Below are 18,850 nucleotides of genomic sequence, written 5' to 3'. Positions count from 1 at the left end.
ACATGAAAGATATACATTCATCTTTCACACAGTATAGTTAGTGCAACTGTTTCTATAAGACATCCAAGGCTTGTGGATATTCCAAAATGACATCCTTTACTGAAAGACTAGCCAAGAAGTAAAGTCCCATACTTAGGACCTAGTGTATGATATTGCTTGGTCGGGGTTATTGCACACAACATTGAGTGATGTTAGATTAGTACCGAGCATTGCTTTAATGGTGATTAGCAGGGGTAGTGCAAGGAAATTGAGGAAACGTGCTCCAGAGCAACTTCATTCACAGTGAATTTCATTTGAAAGCTTCTGGGATTGAACCCAGGTCTTAATTGTTTGAGGTCAGCCTGAGCTATGGATGTAAAAGTGTTGGGTAAGAACAGTGGACACAACATTGCGAAGTTTGCATCAGGTTTACTTGACTATACACTGGATGTTTCAGATACAGTATGTAGACCTTATACAGGCATACCTCATTTTATTGCGCTTTGCAGATATTGCGTTTTTTACAAATTGAAGGTTTGTGGCAACCCTGCATCGAGCAAGTCTATTGGCGCCATTTTTCCAACAGCATGTGCTCACTTCGTGACTCTGTGTCACATTTTGGTAATTCATAATATTTCAAACTTTTTTCTGTATTATTATATCTGTTATGTAATGCTATTGCACACTTAATAGACTACAGTATAGTGTAAAGATAACTTTTATATGCATTGGGAAACTAAAAAATTTGTGTGACTCACTTTATTGCAGTGGTCTGGAACTGAACCTGCAATATCTCCGAGGTATGCCTGTATAAACATTTCATGTTTTATTCACATACCCGCAACACACAGTACTTTGGAATGATAGGCCATATTTAAGAATTGGTCATCAATATGAGATGCTGACACCGCTAAGTTTTTAATTTCTAGACAGGAAGTAGTATGACAATTTCATTTGTACTTTCCCAAATGTGGTTTGAGTGTGAGTTGTGCATATGACATTTTTAGCAAAAGAACTAAATAAAAAACTTTTGAAAATTTAATATGCACACTGATGAAGGAACAACAAAGTGTGGTTGAATGAATGCGAATAGAGTGGACACCTAACTGACTTCTGTATAATCACCATTTCTTGATATTTTGTACATCCCTGTTCTCTTCAGTTACTAGCAGCCCTGCACCTCTGTGAAGTACGGTATCCTACATAGCAGGGTCTTGTAGTTGTCTTCTTGGCTTTCCTGGATTGGCTGATACTGTCAGTTCCCATAGGTTGTTGCCAGAAGTGCTGGCTCCCTGCTGAGAGCAATCTTCTTTCAGAAACTCATTTTATTTGTGGTCATAATTAAGGCCACCCTATAGGTCCCCAGTTTCATAGAGTCCCTGGGTATTTTAGGCAGACTGATCAGTACCCTAGCTACCATGAGCCTCTGGTGCTACTTTCTCTCCCTGGTTTTTAAGGTTCCTCCTGGCATGTGCAGGCACTTGGTCTTTACCAGATGAAGCCTGCCTACCTTGAAGGCTTCATATTATAGATTACCTTTGTCCACAGGTTCGCTAGAACCGCCCATTCCCTATGGTGGTATGCCAGAACTGCTGGCTCCCAGTCCACTGATTTGCTAGAACCACTAGCTCCCTGTGGTGGTATGCCTGAGCTGCTGGCTCACCATGAAGGCAACCTTTATAAATAGTAAAGGTAGGTTTCTTACAACTGATGAATCCCCCCTACCCCTGGTTGCCTTCTCAGCTTCCCTGACTTGGCTGATGCTGTCAGCTCCCCTAAGTGGTATGCCAGAACTCCTGGCTCCCTCCCTGCTGAGAGGAATTGACTTTCAAATTGAGGCTCTGTGTTAGAGAATTCCTTGTGTGGCTTCTGCCTACCTTGACGGCTACCTGTTATAAGTCACTTTATCTACAGGTTTGCTAGAACCACCAGTTCCCTGCTGTGGTGCTAGAACTGCTGGCTTCAAGTCCACTCCACAGGTTTGCTAGAACTTGGTACATAATATTTGAAGGCATATGGAGATAAGCATATGATTTTGAATGGCAGTGGTGTCAGACAGAGGAGAAGTGAGTCTTGCTTGTTTGCACATGCGTATGCAGAGTATTGATGCTGAGAACATGCAACATTAAGCAAACAGTTTAATAGAGATGTGAAGTATTACCTTTTTCTTGTTCTCAAAGTTGTGATAGTATTTTCCAGTGTCTTCATAGATAAGCGTAAAACAACAGTTATAGTACTGTAATAGTTAATGGGTTGTCACTGTTGTCTTCGCCCTCAGTGCCACTTTATTCTGAGTCATCACTTTCATTTCCTAAACTTTGTCTCAAGCTATTTCTTTGTGGGTCTTGCCCCTTCAATTGCGCTGCATGTTGAACATGTAGAATTTAGTCCTCGTTAACGACAATCAGTTGCTTCATTCAGGAGTCTGTCAACATTCGACAGTTGGGTGACTTATCATGTCCTTTATTCCATATCAGTTCAATTGAATTGTATAGTAGTAGCTGTGCAATTGGTGTTTGCAGACCAGCCATGGGTGTATATAAGTGTTAACCAGAAATGGTTATATTGGACTTCTAGTTTATACATATTTTTAATATATCTGCAGATAATTTTCTGCTATTTGTGAATGTGTTACATTGTTGAATCAACAAAATGAGGAGTTTCTGAAAAGTTAAATGAATGATTTACAGATTTCTGTACTTGATTGCTAATTTCCAGTCAGATTTGGTGTTTGACCTTGAACATGTGTGCTAGATTTTGAGCACATTTTAAACAAATACTGCATTTTCCGTATAAGAACATGGAATTTGAAGTTGTTTCAAATCACACCTTGATGTAATTGTTCATCACTCACACAGCAGGCCCATTTTAATTTTTAATTGTACATAAATGCATGCACACTTATATCACCTGCTTTGTATCAAGTTGGTTACTTTGGTTCAGGACAGCCTGTGTCTGTCACATAACAATCTAGTACTGAGTATAGCAACCAGAATCCTGAGATATAAATAGTTCACTTAGGAATTTAAATTTTACTTAAATTTCCTTGAAACAACTTAGGTTTTTGTAATTGTTTATACAAGGCAATAAATGGTTACCTTAAATTTTATTGGGCTATTATAATATTTGACCATAAGGTCAGTGGTCATAGTACAGTTGTTTTTATGTTCATGCATTGCTTTGTAATTTACCCTCGGTATGTGCTGAACACTCCATTTGTTTTAAAGTGGAAGTTGGTACTAAGCTAATGATTTTTGCATATCCTGCACTTTACATAATTTGACATTAAATCTTAGAAACATGTAAATAAGGGTGTATCACCACAAACTAAGCAAAGTATCCACCAATCCAAAAGTATCATCCATGTTTCCATTACACTGCCATCGTGTGTATATGTAATTAGGCCATTTGGAATTTGCATGTAATTTTCTTAATCTTATTGTGTTTTTATGTCAGGCCTTAGAAATTGACTGTTTTAATTTTCAGGCTTTTCAGCAAAGTGTAAGGGGCCAGATGAACCTTGGAGTACGTGGAGGCATGCCATCAGCTCCTCGTTACCCAGCCCCAATCCAACGACCAGTATCCTATCAGCAAGGTGCGGGGTCACCGGGGAATAACATGATGGGCAGTTCTGGTCGACACAGGCCTCAGCACAACTCATCACATGTGCCTCCATCACGGCCACCACCAAACATCAATAAAATGCAGACCAGCCAGCCTGGAGGGCAGCCATATTATGGAGCTCATGGTTTGTACATTACTAAAGTGGTTCAAAAGTCTGCATTTTGTCTAGAGTAAGGAATCGTAAAATATCTGAAATCTTGTAGCAGTAAATATCAGTAGATTATTGTGTTTTGTTTGTTGTGCATTTTAATCTCATGAAATGTTTAATATTCACATTTTGTGTATCTGGTAAATGTTCATATCTTCTGCCTCTTTCTGAAAAATGTTAATTCATTGCATAAGACTCGTATGAGATAGAGTAAAACATTTTTAAATTGCTGTAACTTCTCTCTTCGGTTCTATCACTAAACTGTTGAGATTAGCTTATGTATGGTGTTTTTCCTTTACTGTAGTAGATAACACATTTTATACATAACCAGCAGAGATTCTAGGTAACTTGAATGGTTGTATCCTGTTGTGTGATGAAGAATGATTATTAGTAAGACTGTCCTCAACATTTGTTATAGAGGCATTGCTGTCAAACAGTCATTTTACTACATGTTTCAACCTCAAATCTTCATCCTCAAGTATATAGTTACTGAACCTATTGTAAGTGCTCCAGGAATGTGAACAGCCTGTTGTATAAATGTCTACATTATAATAACGAATGCTTGTAGGTCCATTGTGTTGGTTTCACAGGTTATAGAACAGTTTTAAATTATAGTAATCTGGAAATTGAGCACATGCAGATTACATTTGCGTTATGGTACATAAAATAGAATAAAATTACTGTATAGCTCAACATTGTCAGTGTTTTCCTCATTTTTCTGTCAATTTTCTGAAGTTCTTCCAGTCACCAGTTAATTATTTCAAAACTGTACCAAAATATTGGAACTGCTAATGCATTTATGGCAGTGATTTTGTTTCTGGTATTCAATTCTGATTTCAGTATCATCCTTAATCTTCCATCATATTCCTTCTTCAGTTTATCTTTCATTTCTTGATGATGTATTTCTATGTCCCTATCAATTAACAGATTTTCTGATTCAGCAAATTTTCCTTTTTTATACACAACCTTTACACATTTATCCAGTCCAAATTTCATTCTGATATCATTACTGAATATCTTGACTGTATGGAGTTGTTCCTGAAGTTCTTTCTCTGATTTCCATATCAATTTTAAGTCACCCTTGTAGATCAGGTGTGAGACTTTTGTTTTAGTTTTATGTTCTTCATATCCTATATTCATTCGGTTTAGCTTTGTGAAAGAGGGATTAAATTGATACAAAATAACAATGGTGAGAGTGAATCACCTTGGAATATTCCACAATTTACTCTGATATCTGTTGTTTCAGTTACTTTATCTCTCGTATTTAGTTCCATACTAATTTTCCAACTATTCATAGCTTTCATAGTGAAAGATATTATCTTTTCATTAACTCCAATTAACTCTAAAGATTTGTAACCGTGTTTAAGCCTAGGTGGTCATCGTTAATAGCTGTCCGGGTTGTATTTCTTTGAAACTTGAAATCAATATAATTGTCCTTCCCATTTGGTAGCTGGCCAAAGAGCAGCAAGTCCAGTGGTAGGAGTGCTGATCAATTCTACAAGCTATTATAACAAATAATCGATAAAATAAACAAATCTGACATGGTAGTACTAATGGGAGACTTCAATGCTAGAATTGGTACCAACAAATCCAGAAGGAATATTGGCACATTCAGCAAAACAATTTGCAATAATAATGGTGTGAAACTGAGAGACTTCACTCTTTATAATGATTTGAAAATAATGAACACATATTTCCAACACAAAGATGCGCATAAATACACTTGGTCAGCCAGAGGTTCACGTACAATCATTGACCACATAATATGAAACCAGAAGACCTCAGATTTTATTTTAGATGTCAGAGTTTACCAAGGCCCGGAGATAAAAACAGATCACTATTTACTAGCATCACCTCTAGAATTCCTCCTAGATAGTACAAGAGAAAACAATAAACCAGAAATTTAGATAAAACATTCAAGATAAACCTTTTGAGAGATACAAGCATAAGATGGCTTTTTAAGAACAGAGTATTGACATTGCTTCAACAAGTAAAAATCAGTAGTGATATTGAGGAAGAATGGGATAACCTTACTTTCATACTAAAACAAGCAGCTACAGAAAGCATCGGTTTAAGAAGCAAATGGCATAGAAGGAAAGGTATTCAAAAATGGGATGAACATATAGTAAAAGTTGTAAGTGAAAAATGACTGGCATTCAAAAAATATCTGTAAACACGCCGTCTAGAAGATGAAATTGAATATAAACGAAATCGGGGAATTTCAAAAACAGAAGTCAGAAAAAGGCACAGAGAAATGTGGGACAATTTTGCCGCACAACTAGAAAGAGATGTTACAAAACCAAACCCCCAGACTTTTAAAATACTTAAAAAGTTGAGAACTGACATAAGAGAGAATGTGAAAATACATAGCATTAAAACAGACACCTGGCTTGGTTACTTCAAAAATTTATGGTCATCAAAATTTGACAAACTGACTAAGGCATCCTCAAACAATGAATTTGTAGCTTTCATATCATTTGGAGAACTAATCAGTGTCCTTGAACATTCAAAAAATAAATCACCTGGTAGGATGGCGTACAGATGGAGCTTTTGAAATATGCTGGAGAGGACTTTCGATATACAGGATGCGGCAGAGGAAACGCATGTTTCTCAAATAACAATAACTCAGTTGATTTTCAAATTAAAAATGTTAATTACACAAAAAGAAAGGTTTTAAAATGCAGTTTTGTTGAACTTTTTGAATTACTTCCAAAAAGTAACGTCCGTCAAGTGACGCCCTTCCTTCTGTACGCACTCTTGCAGCCTCCTCGAAATTCTGCATTGCTCTTCCCAACATTTCTTCCCCCCACAGTAGCGATTTCCTGGCGAATGGAATCTTTCAGTTCCTGGATGTTGCATGGTTTGTTTCTGTAGACCTTTGATTTGAGGTAACCCCACAAAAAATAGTCACATATGGACAGGTCAGGGGAGCGAGGCGGCCACGGATTCACCACTTTTGATATAATTTTCAACGACAAACACCCGATGCTCGCAGGTCCACGGTGCCATGGCTACTGAAACTGCATCATCTAAGCTGTCTACTAGCAAGGGGCAGAAATCCCCCACCCTCCTCCTTGCCGAGTACTAGCCATTTGAAAAACATGCGTTTCCTCTGCCGCATCCTTTAGATTCTTCTATTTTCTAAACTTAATTTGGCAGGGTGGAATCCCACCAAAACGCTGTAGTAGTGCCGTTTCATAAGAAAGGAGATATAAAAAAATGTGAAAATTACAGAGGCATCAGTTTACTAAACTCAGGTTATAAGATATATGCCAACATCATAAAGAACAAACTTTACGAATACTACAAAGAAAGGTTGGGAGAAGAACAGATTTCGAAGAGGACGCTCTTGTTGTGATAGATATTTCCCTTTAAAAATACTAATAGAAAAAAACAGGGAATTTAATATTAAAACCTATTTATCTTTTATTGATTTTGAAAAAGCTTTCGACATTGTTAATAGGAACATTCTTCTGGACACTCTAGCCACTGATAACATACCTGATCAAATAATTCATGCTATATACAACATATATAGTAACAAAATCTCAGTAAAAACAGACTCTAATCCATCTGAATGGAAATCAGTTAACAAAGGAGTAAGACAAGGCTGTGGCCTCTCCCTTCTTTTATTTATGATCTATATGGATACAATTATCAAATGCTGGAGAGGGGGAAAACATGGAGGAATACTAATAAACAGAAATGTGATCTTAGATACCCTACTATTCGCAGATGACCAAGTACTTATTGCCAGATCAGAAGATGAACTACAGCAGGCAATATACAATCTACAAAAGACTGCCTCAGATTTTGATATGTCAATATCTGTTGAAAAAACTAAAATTATGGCATTTTCAGGCAAAGACCCTGTCAGGAGCAAAATCTGTATAAATAATAAAACTCTAGAACAAGTCAACACATTAATTATTTAGGCTGCACCCTATCTTATGAAGGTGAGAAAGATATGCCCTCAAAATTTATACAAACAACCGGAGTCATAAACCACGTCTTCAAACCCTCCTTGTTACAACATACAAGATTAAACATTTACAGGACTAACAAGACCGGTACTATTGTATGGAAGTGAAGTCTGGACAATTAGAAAGGCGGATGAGAAAAGATTGCAAGCAGCGGAGATGAAATTTATGAGGAAAACTGCTGGCTTTACACTTTTGGACCACAAAAGAAATGAAGAAATTCTATAAAAATTGAAAGTCGAACCAGTCTCTAAATTTATTCAGAATTATCGTGCCAATTGGAATAATCACATTGAAAGAATGGACTCTAATAAAATCCCAAACCAACTTTTGAACTACAGACCGAATGGAAAGAGAAGCCTGGGAAAACCGTTAAAAAGATGGAATGAAACCGAAACAGGCCACTTGGCCTAATACTTGATGAATATGATGATGATGAACTCTAAAGATTTAAGTATCCAACTGTGAGGAACACTGTCAAATGCCTTTTTATAGTCAATCCAGGCCATGCACAAGTTGTTCTTCCTGCTTCAATATTCTTGTAATATTGTTTTTGATACCAGTATATATGATCTCGGCATCCTCTTGATCCTCGGCAGTAAATTTTGATCTTCAATATGTTGCTGCATTCTGTTGGCAATGGCTGCTGTAAGTAATTTATATACTGTAGGGAGGCATGTCACAGGTCTATAATTTTTTGGTAATTCAGTGTTTTCATTTTTTGTAATAAGGTATATTACTCCATGGGTCAACCAGTCTGGAATCTAATCTTGCTTAATCAGTTTGTTGAAAACTTTCGCTGAATGTTGATGTGTCCCAATGAGGTTCTTCAGCCAGAAATTTGATTTCTGGTCTGCTCCTGTGTCCTTTCAGTTCAGAGTTTCTTTTAGAACTGCTGTTACCTCCTGCTCTGTTATTGGTTCCCATTCCATTCTCTGGTTTTGGTAAATATGGTTTCTTATCCACAGTGCTTCTTCATTGTGTTTGACATTTGTTTCATATATTTCCAAAAAATTCAATTTTTCCTTTGTTAGGCATGGGTTTCAGTTTGTGGTCACTGGCAAAATATTAGCCCCTCAAAACATCTTTCAGTGGGCCAAACGGGTGATACGAGGGAGTTATTTCAGGACTGTATAGTGATGCTTCAATGCCTCAAAGTTCAGTTGATGGAGGCTTTCAGTGCTGTGGGCAGCACTGTGCAGAAGGGCATTATCATGCAAAATCACTATACCTTTGGTTCGAATAGCCAGTTTCAACTGGTCCGAAGTATTTCATTGTAGGTTACACTGTTTACTGTTGTCCCCCTGTTAGTGCTCCAAAATTGGCCCCTGTGCATCCCAAAAAATTTCAACATCACTTTTTCCCATATATGGTTAGGTTTTGAACTTTGTGACTGGTCATGTCAGTTTTTCCATTCCATACTCTTGCTCTCTGGGATATAATGGTAGATCCACGTCTCATCCCCAGTGACAGTGCACCTTCATTACAATAGAGCAGTGATACGCAACGGGTGTGCCACAAAATTTTCACCTCATGTTATAATTATAACCATAATGAGATAAATAATTGTTAATCTTGTTCTCTGCTCTGTCTCAGTTTTCATTTTCTTTATTATGGTCAGGCATACTAAGGACAGACAAGATATACTAAATGGAATTGGAAAACAGCACAACCACTTTGCAGCAAAAAGTGTGTACCTCCCCTTTACTTTCATTGCCACTCTGTATTTTTTATGCATTTTGCATGTACGAATATAAATAAGTATCTTTAATTTTAAATGTTTACACATAGTTAATAAATTTTGGATCAAACTGTTGGTTAATATTATATTTTAATTTATTTCAAATAATGAGTATATTTAAAATAAATGACATAATAATAAAGATGGATAATTATAAACATCAAATAGAACATTTTTCTGTTGGGGTCAATTTATAAGAAGTTTTCGCTTCCAATCAGTGCTATAAACAATCTACCACCACCCCACGGTATGCAAAATGAGGTTGGTGTGCCACCATGACTCTGACAATATTTATTTGCCACGAGTGTAGAAAGGTTCCACAACACTGCAATAGAGGTTCAGTATGCCTTGGCAGATGTGTTCTTTGGTGCATACAGAAAGTGGAGAAGCCATGTCAATTCTATTACAACTGACCAGTCAAGGTCAAAAGTATTTCACAGTAACATATAGAGTGCTTCTACATGCACATAAAATAAGCATTGCAGCCAACACAGCAAGCTGTAAAATAAATCATTGCATAAACTTTCTGACCCACCCTTGTTTGACATGAGTTGTTGATTGACTGACTTGACCTGAAATGTTTTTTCACTATGGAACTGCCCTTTAAAGGCATTTGTGACCCATCACCTCAATAAATTCTTTGTTTTTGGCTTTTCAGTTGGTTTTACTCTTTTGATTTGTTTATCTTGTGCTGAAATAAAGTTTGTTATTCTCTGCAACTGATTGATATTCAATTTGGATTGAATTTCCATTCCTGTATGTTGCAAGAAGAGGGAAAATAGAGGTTAAGTAGATTTTGGTTAATTGGGACACTTCGGGACTAGAACACTTTGGCCCAATTAAGTGGCTGCCCCAATTATGCAAAATTCCATATAAAAAGTTAAAAAGGTTTGTTTAAAATCTGCCCCAAATAAACAGCTGCCTCGATTAACCGATGGCCCAATTAACCAGAATCTACTGTATTTAATATTCTTTTCTTGATTTCACATGTACTGTCCAGATGGGTTTTGTGTGTTACATGATTTAACAGTTGGTATAATAGACCTCCAAGGTTTGTTTTTATAAAGTTAACAGCCCTGTACCTTTTAAAAGAAATGCAATGTTCTAGAAATACAGTGAATATTATGACTATAGCATCTATGTATCTCAATGTTGTCTTGTGATTGGTGATTACACAGTGGATTTATTTAAGACCATTATGAGTACCATTGGTTATTTTCTGACACTCCACAATTCACAGTACTGATCATTTGAATATAAATGTTCTTTTCTGTGTCATAATGCATTGGATAGAGCTCTCTTACTTCAGAACTCCTTCAGTTTACTTTGTACTCTGTCCTTATCTAACTCCGCTGTCAGAAAACTCGCATTTCTCTGCTCCAGCCGCCTTTTAGAGGGGTGTCATAAATTTGAGAAAGAGCTGCAGTTCTACAGTGTTCTTCAAGCCCTAAGAACATAATGGAGGGAATGCATGTGTGCGCTAGTTCTGATGTTGCCAATCCCTTGGTGTTGGCTGACCTTGACAACACCATGAAAGAATTGGGGTGGGATACATTACTAGTGGTGTGCAACAGTATGTATTTTAGAGATGTATTACTGTCAAACTCTGTAAGTGACATGTTTGTTCCATAATTTTATAGACACCATGTTTGTTTTAAGGTTCACACTAACACTTATAAAGGATAAATTCTCCCAATTATTAAACTAGCATAAATGTCTTTCCCTTATGTATTGAGTGTTTATTGTCAGTAAGACAAAAACACTGTTTCAGGACTTTTGAATATATACAATTTTAAGTACAATTGTTACAGTATCAATTATATCATGAAATTAACTTTATTATTTGCTGCTTGGCTCTGGAAAATTTAACCCTCCCAGATGTTTACTTGCATATGACTAGTATTCAGTATGACATTTTTCTGAACATTGGGCGCTCTCATAATAAACTTCTACTGTACTATTCATGGGACTAAAATTGTACTGTTTCATATGGGTATTGGAAATTCTGAGATTCCACACTGACATCTTAATATTATTTTAACAGGAACAAACATGAAGCTGGAACGTGGTTCTGAAGGCAAGCCTGAATCAAATCCTCATGTAAGTAGTGAAAATAAGATGCCGGATAGTAGTAATGCCAACTCCACTAGCAGCAACAGCACCAGCAGCAGCAATGGTAGTGGAGTCCCTGCAAGCACCAAACCAGCAACAGCCAGTAGTACGCAGCAGTCTGACTTGAAATTGGCCACAGAAGCGGGGAAAGATGAAACTACTGCTCCGACCTCTGAATAACTGTTGTCGGTATTTGGACAGGCAAGCTTCCTTATCTGTTTAAAATAATTGTGCATCACATATGTCCACTAATTGAAATTTCTGTACTCTTCGAACTTGTACTTCAGATGCTCATACTACTTGTAGTTAGAAGCGACTGAAAAAAATTAGAAGTTGCAGGTTTATTGGTATTTTAAAGTATGTGCTTGTACTATCTGTCTCCATTGGCACATTTTGTAAGTTGACTGTGACTTTTCAAAAGAACATCCATGTGACAAACTTGTCTGAAAACATGTATCTTGTGAATACCGTAGACATTTCAGATTTAAAGGTGAATGTTGACAGAAAGCTTTGCATACCACAGCAGTTTGTTTGCTCCTCCCAGCATGCAGATATAACATGCAGAAGTTGTTTGTGTTCCTCATATCTTCACTTACTGATAATCAAGTTGGTGGAAGTTACCAGTTACAGATAAGAAGCTTTGATTTACTTGTTTTAACAAGTGAGCTAATGAATGCACTACAGATTATCACCATTTTAGGATGTAATCATCAAAGTTGTGTTGGCATAAATGAAACAGATAAACTTCTGATTTTTATGGAGTTGGTTGTTGGTTGCGCAATTACAATACAAGGAACTGATTCATAGTTCCATCAGTAAATATTCTATAATGTTTACTTTATTAATATCTGAAGACTTCGGAACTGTGATCACAAACTGAAGGGGCATGTTGCTTTAATTCAATCTTCCAGTAAAATGTCTGTTCCACTCCAATGAAAGATTAAGATGAATATTTTAGTGAACTTGATTGTGAAATGAGAACTTCCATAAAAATTGTTTTGAAAAGTTTCTTCGTCAAGATTGAAAGAGTAACGTTTTAGACAAATCTTACTGTCATTTTTGTATTTTTCTTTTTCGTATTGCATTGAGTATGTATGTTCCTGTTCTGTGCATGTGTGTAATACATGATGGACAGTGTGGTTCAGTTTGCAGCACAGTTACTTTGCAGGAGTAATGTGGACTTACTCATCCATATCTGATTCCTTACTGTGTCACAATAACATTTACTACCATGCTGAGAGTTGTGCACGTTGAATTATTTTTGAAGCAGGGTGTAGGGAACTGAAAGGAATTGTTTCTTTAACCATGTGAAAAGATGGTAAATATGAATTTCTCTTTCCAGTAATGCTTCAAATCTTTGCACAGTATTTAAACACAGTTTACCATTGGTTTGTAGTTATTGTTTGTTTGTTTGTTTGGAATGAAGGTGATTAATTAATGACTGTTGTGTATTGTGCAAGTATAGTGATGTACCACCCAGACACTTGTGGTTTAGGAGATAAAATAAAAGTGAAGGATGGTACTACACAGATGAAGAATGTACTGCTTTACTAGAAGTTTAAATGAATATTAAGATTGAAAATTGTCATTATTATCAGTTAAAGTTGGGAAATGCACATATTTGATGAAGTGGTAGTAATTGAATGGGAATCCTTCCCACATTTATGGTTTAGGTGTTCATGTTTTCTCCCTTGGTGAACGTATTGTGTTTGTTAAAAGAACTTAAGTGAAAAGTGATATATAGTGGGTTGAAGTGCATTGGAAGAAGAGGAAGTGCCAAGGAATTAGATAACAGAAAATGAGACTGAACGAGCCTGTAGGAGCAGTAGGTGCACACCTAGTGTGTTTGTTACTGTGAAGCCTTTGATTCTTGGTACTTTGTAAGCTCAAACTGCTGTTGTGTAGTTGTTCATAGCTGCAATAAATTTGAGATGACAGTTCAGCTGGTGAGATTCAATCCCAGTAATGAACAAGTAAATGAAAAATGTGTTTGTTTCTTGTTGAGCCAACAGTGATGAAAATCTACATGTTTACAGATTCAGTCCCCTTACCCTTTTTCACATTATCTATATCTGGAATACTGTCTTGTTTGTAAGAAGATTTTTATTGTATTGCATGCAGGTGTACATTTTCTGACATACTATACCTGAACTTTATGTGGTTTTGACACAATTTGCATTAAGGTGAACTTTGATGTAATCTGTTACAGTGATACTTCAGAGTGCTCATCATGTTAAGAAGTTTGTGTGTGATTCCTTCACAAAAATGTATCTGATGATGACATTTTGTTAAACATGGTTGTGCCAATCAAATTAATTTCACAATATGTTGCCTCATAGTATATTTTTATGTGCGAGTCACATATTTTTCTTGTATAGCATGCTTGTGTGCCTTCTTTAGAGAGTCAACAGTTCATAACTGATTAGTTGTATATTTGTCATAGTTAAATAGGAGTTTTCTGTTCAGTTATGTACCATGGAATTATCTCTCTAAAATTGCACTTCCAGAAAATTGATTGACGTTTTCTTTGATGCAACATAGTATGTTTCTTATTAAGAAAAGCGTGGGAATAAATGTCTTATGTTAGATGCACAGTTTAATTGACATAATACCTGATTAAACAGTCCAATATGAAATTATTAGAATGTTTATGTAAGGAAACAAAAGACAAGGTGCTTTGGTGTGAGATTTAAGAAAGAGCCTTATAATTCCAAGAGCATATCTTGTATTAAATAGCCTGTTTGAATGGAAGAAGGTAGCATAAAGTTCATTACAGCACACCTTAATTAATTCTGATGTTAGAAGCTTTTAGAGGAAACTTATAATGCTGCAAGAAATTAAAATTTAGTGAACAATAGTAATCATTTTCAGTTACACTTTTTGCATCTTGAACACTGTCAAATGTAGGTTTTGTATCTTCCACTGCGAAATTACTTCCAATACACCTTTGTATAAACAGTCTTAAAATATAAATGTAATAATCGAACGACAATGTTGAAGTAGTATGAACAGCGTGTTGAAGTTGAAATGTAGATTTGAATATTATCACTTTCCAAAAACACTTACATACAATGTAATGGATACTAAGATTTCAAGATGTGATCCAAGCAGGAACACCATAATAAAAGGTGTTTTCTGGGTGTAAAGTAAAGTTTGTCCCGCTACGTGCCATACAGGTGCTTGGGGTGAGCGGAGGTATAACTCCTCTCTTTCTTCACCTTGGCACTAGATGGGGGTGAGTGGTCAGCATCACGCCCCGGCCGGCTTTACCCCCGGGGAAGGACTCCTGGTACCCATTGTAGAGGAGGCTGGGTGGTCCCCAGAGCTGGTCTGGACGCAGAGGCTAGAGGAAAAATCCTCTGCCCCCGTCGGGGATCGAACCCCAGTCGTCCAGCCCGTAGCTAGTCAATATACTGACTTAGCTATCCCGGCTCATTGTCTTCTGGGTGTAGGTTACCTGATTTCAGGATGTGCACTGAATTATTGCTCTTAAACAAATTTGCATTAGACTAAAGGTGAAAAACACTCTGGATTGCATATTTTGGTGTAAAATTACAGGCTCTGGATGTTATGACATATATATTTAATTTTAAATAGTTTCATATTTTAGGTGTTGTCCTTTAATGTGATATTGCAGTAGTAAATCTCAACCCTTTTGGGTGTTTTGAATTAATGTTATTTTAAAAAAAAGTGTTGGGGTAGCTCAGTCAGTATAGTGACTGGCTATAGACTGGATGTCTGGGATTTGATCCCTGACTGGTAGTGAATTTTTCCTCTAACCTCTGCATCCATACTGGCCCTGGGGCCCCACCCAACCTCCTAGCCAATGGGTACCAGGGTTCTTTTGCAGGGGTAAAGCAGGGCCGGGGCATGACGTTTATCACTTTCCCCCATCTGGTGCCGAGGTTGAGAATGAGTGGGAACTATTCCCATTCCCCTCCCCAAGTGCCTACATGGTGTATAGTGGGACAGCCTTACTTATTGTCTGAAAGGTGTCAGATTCTAGCCAAAATATAAAAAAAAAAAAAGCTTATATTGCATCAAGGGATAGTCATAATCTATGTTTTTAGTATTCTTGAAAATGAGAGCATGATTAGCTGGCTTGTGTAATTTTAACATGGTTACCAGTTTTGTGTTTGGTATGATACAGAATACAAATTCTGTTAAATATGCACTCTGATTCTTGAGAACAAATTTTGACACATAGGATGTGTCTATAAATCTGCAGAATAAGTTACTCGTGCCCCATCATTCTTGAAGTAAGGGTTCGATGTTTTATTTGTATTATCACCCTTCTCATTTACATTTGAAACTGTTTACTTAATAGGCCAAGGTAATGTTTCTCATAGATCTGAGTTGTGAGTAGATTCTGTTGCTCTGAAAACTAATTAGTTTGACACAAATGTAAGGATAGTTTGCTCCAGTTTATTTCTAAATGAGAAGTTAAAATCAGAGATACCCTGAAATGGATTGTTTCTTTATTCTCAATATTCATTCTGAATGTATAGATGCAATCCATTCACAGGATGACTTAAACGTGACATGTTCATTACCTGTGCACTTGTCTACAAGGAACCAATAATATGGTCAGTACAGCCTTAAACAAGGTTACAATGGCATAGGGATTTGAAGGTCTGACATAGATTACTCAAAGCATCACTTAATGAAATATTTGAGGAACTTGATCTTGGGTCATATCTGCTAGTTTTGCCCTTGAATCCCATCCATCATACTGAGTACAGCGTACATTTGTAGCAGCATTAATTTTTGGTGTCTGTTTTGTGACCAATTTTGCATTAAATTTACATAGTCTTGGTATATGCTAAAAACAAACTTATTAGGTTTATGTTCACACATGATTCATAATTTATTGATGTGTCATGTGTTTGACCTCTAGTTTTCATCATGAAGATTTTTGTCCCTGAGTCAAGAGGACTGCAGCGTATGGTTGTATCAAGTAAGGATTTTACAAACTGGATCATACAAAGGCTTCAGGAATTGACATTCTCATTCATCTGTGGTCAATAAAAGTAACTGAATATGTAGGAATGTTGGTGATACTGTGTGGCTTTGTGCTCCCATCGCATACATATTTTATAATGTCAGTCACTGAGTTTTGTTCATCTCGCAGGTTTGTGTTGGTCACTGTTGATTCTAAGAAATACTTTGTAATAAAAGAATGCATTCACATCTACCAGGAACTTGGTGGAACTTTGAGTTTCTCTTGCAGATGATGTACAAACAGTCTGTCTTTTCATAAAGATTTTAAACACGAGTAAATTTGTAAAGATAATTTATATACGCCCTGAAAACTTTTAAAATTCCAAGGAGCATTTATTTACATTAAGCTTGATAATTCATGCTTGGAAACCAACTGTAGTTGAGATTTATATTTTTGCTTAGACTTCTCATGCTAATGGATATATTTTAGAAGCCTTCTCTAGAATATTTCAGCACTGTAAGAGTCTTGGGAGATATAACATGAGACGTACTACTGTGCAAATTTGTTCACTTTTCAGACAATGAAATCCAGAACACCTACCTGTTCCCAGTCATTTCCCACCTCAGTAGTAAATTTCAAAAGAAAAATCACTAACACTGGAATGGTCATTCAGACAATTCCTTCCATGAAAATGTTCACAGTTTGGAATCAAATTATTTTTAGTTGTGTGATTCTCAAACTGTTATTCATCTCTTCTCGTTGTACTGGGAAAGATACAAGAATCAAATCAAAACCACAGCCATTGTTAATGAAATTGACTGAGCCTCTTCTGAAGCAAGGTCAGACTGGATGGATGGGTGCTGTAACTCACTTCAAGTTGGAAGTAGCCTGAAAACAGTTCCAAGACAAAACCGCACAGAAAGAAGCTCACTGTCATAGATGCTCACATGGATAAATGGCCATATTCACAATACTATAAGTAATCAGAAGAGTCAACTGGTTACCGTAGTAAACCGACGTTTTGGGAACAAACGCTGAAGTTGTAAGCATTTTTTCGTGTGAGCATTTATGACTGAGCTTCCTTCTGTGCGCATTTGTCTGGTCACCCCTGAAAACGCAGGATGTAAAATATTCCCCAAAGAAAGTGAAAAGAGGTAACTGCACAGCATTCCAGCCCTGTTGCAGTAATGAAGTGGAGCAACCAAAAGAATGGCATAGTGATTTCAGAATACCATGGCAACAAAACCTGGACTGTAATGAAAAGAGAAGATTAAGTCTGTCTGTCTATCTGCTAGATTACGATCAGCACATGGGTGTAGTGTCTCGAAAGGTCGAGTCCTTATAAATTCTGCGTTAGAATACAGTCAGACTTATCAGCTCTAGTAACATTCAAGAATGGTCTTAGACAAGGTGATGTGCTGGCCTATCTTCTTTTTAATATTGTGCTGGATAAAATAGTAGATGTTGATATATAAACTAGTGGTAAAATATTTTATAAGTCTGTCCAGTTACCTGCGTATGCAGATGATACAGACATAGCAAGATCCCAACCCTCGATTCCTGTCTTCTGGGTTGTTGCGCTCTGTAGGCTGGTTGATGTTAGCCAGCGTTTCAGAGGTCATACTGCCTCCGTCATGACGACCTCTGAAGCGTTGGCAAACATCAACCAGACTACACAGCGCAACAACCCAGAAGACAGGAATCTTCATATGCACTGCTGTGAAAACCTCAAATCTTACATCCTTCCTCACACTAGAAGTGCAGCAAGACGAATGGGACTAAGAATAAATCAAGAAAAACAAAATATATGATTACAAGTCGGAATGCAAAGTAAAGTAATGCTAACTACACATTTTGATTAGTAAAGACATTTACATATCTAGGGTCTTTTGTCAATTGTAACTATGATAATAGTCAGGAAATTAAGAAATGAATTTTGGTAGCTAACAAATGTTTTTATGGATTAAAGAACCAATTGAAATCACATATACTTTCACTGAAAAGTAAAATCATATTATATAAGACCATTCCTAACTAACACATTGGAAACGGGTACAATCTACATCTGATGGAAAAGCTCTTGCTCATTGAAAGAAAAGTTCTGAGGCCCATATATGGCCCATTCAAAAACAACAATCAATGGAGAATTATGTACAATTATGAGTTGTACACGTTGTATTAGGACATGGATATTATAACCTTCATAAAAGTGGATAGGTTGATATGGGCTAGCCATGTTGTTCGAGTGGATCGGCAATGACCTGCAAAAATAAATTTTTAATGTCAAACCGGAAAGCAGAAGGAAGAGAGGAAGGCCTAAACTG

At 36.7% G+C, this 18,850-nt stretch overlaps 1 protein-coding gene across 16 annotated transcripts in view; it reads left to right on the top strand.

Moving 5' to 3' along the window:
* The window catches only part of LOC110831168 (uncharacterized), a 100,219-nt gene extending 86,049 nt beyond the window's left edge, over positions 1 to 14,170 (top strand). For all 16 annotated transcript variants that reach the window (XM_087340228.1, XM_087340237.1, XM_087340230.1 and 13 more), the window contains 2 exons: positions 3,466 to 3,727; positions 11,517 to 14,170. In XM_087340228.1, coding sequence (XP_087196354.1) covers positions 3,466 to 3,727; positions 11,517 to 11,764 — 510 coding nt within the window. In that variant the 3' untranslated portion in view covers positions 11,765 to 14,170. The remainder of the gene's footprint in view (positions 1 to 3,465; positions 3,728 to 11,516) is intronic.
* The last annotated feature ends 4,680 nt before the right edge of the window (positions 14,171 to 18,850 follow it).

Source organism: Zootermopsis nevadensis, unplaced genomic scaffold (genome assembly GCF_977971745.1).
Source record: "Zootermopsis nevadensis isolate Lab colony 2312 unplaced genomic scaffold, Znev_1.0 Znev_ptg000061l, whole genome shotgun sequence".
In the NCBI taxonomy this organism is placed as follows: Eukaryota; Metazoa; Arthropoda; class Insecta; order Blattodea; family Termopsidae; genus Zootermopsis; species Zootermopsis nevadensis.
The sequence above is the reverse complement of the archived record's forward strand: the minus strand, read 5'-3'. Positions and strand labels throughout refer to the sequence as shown.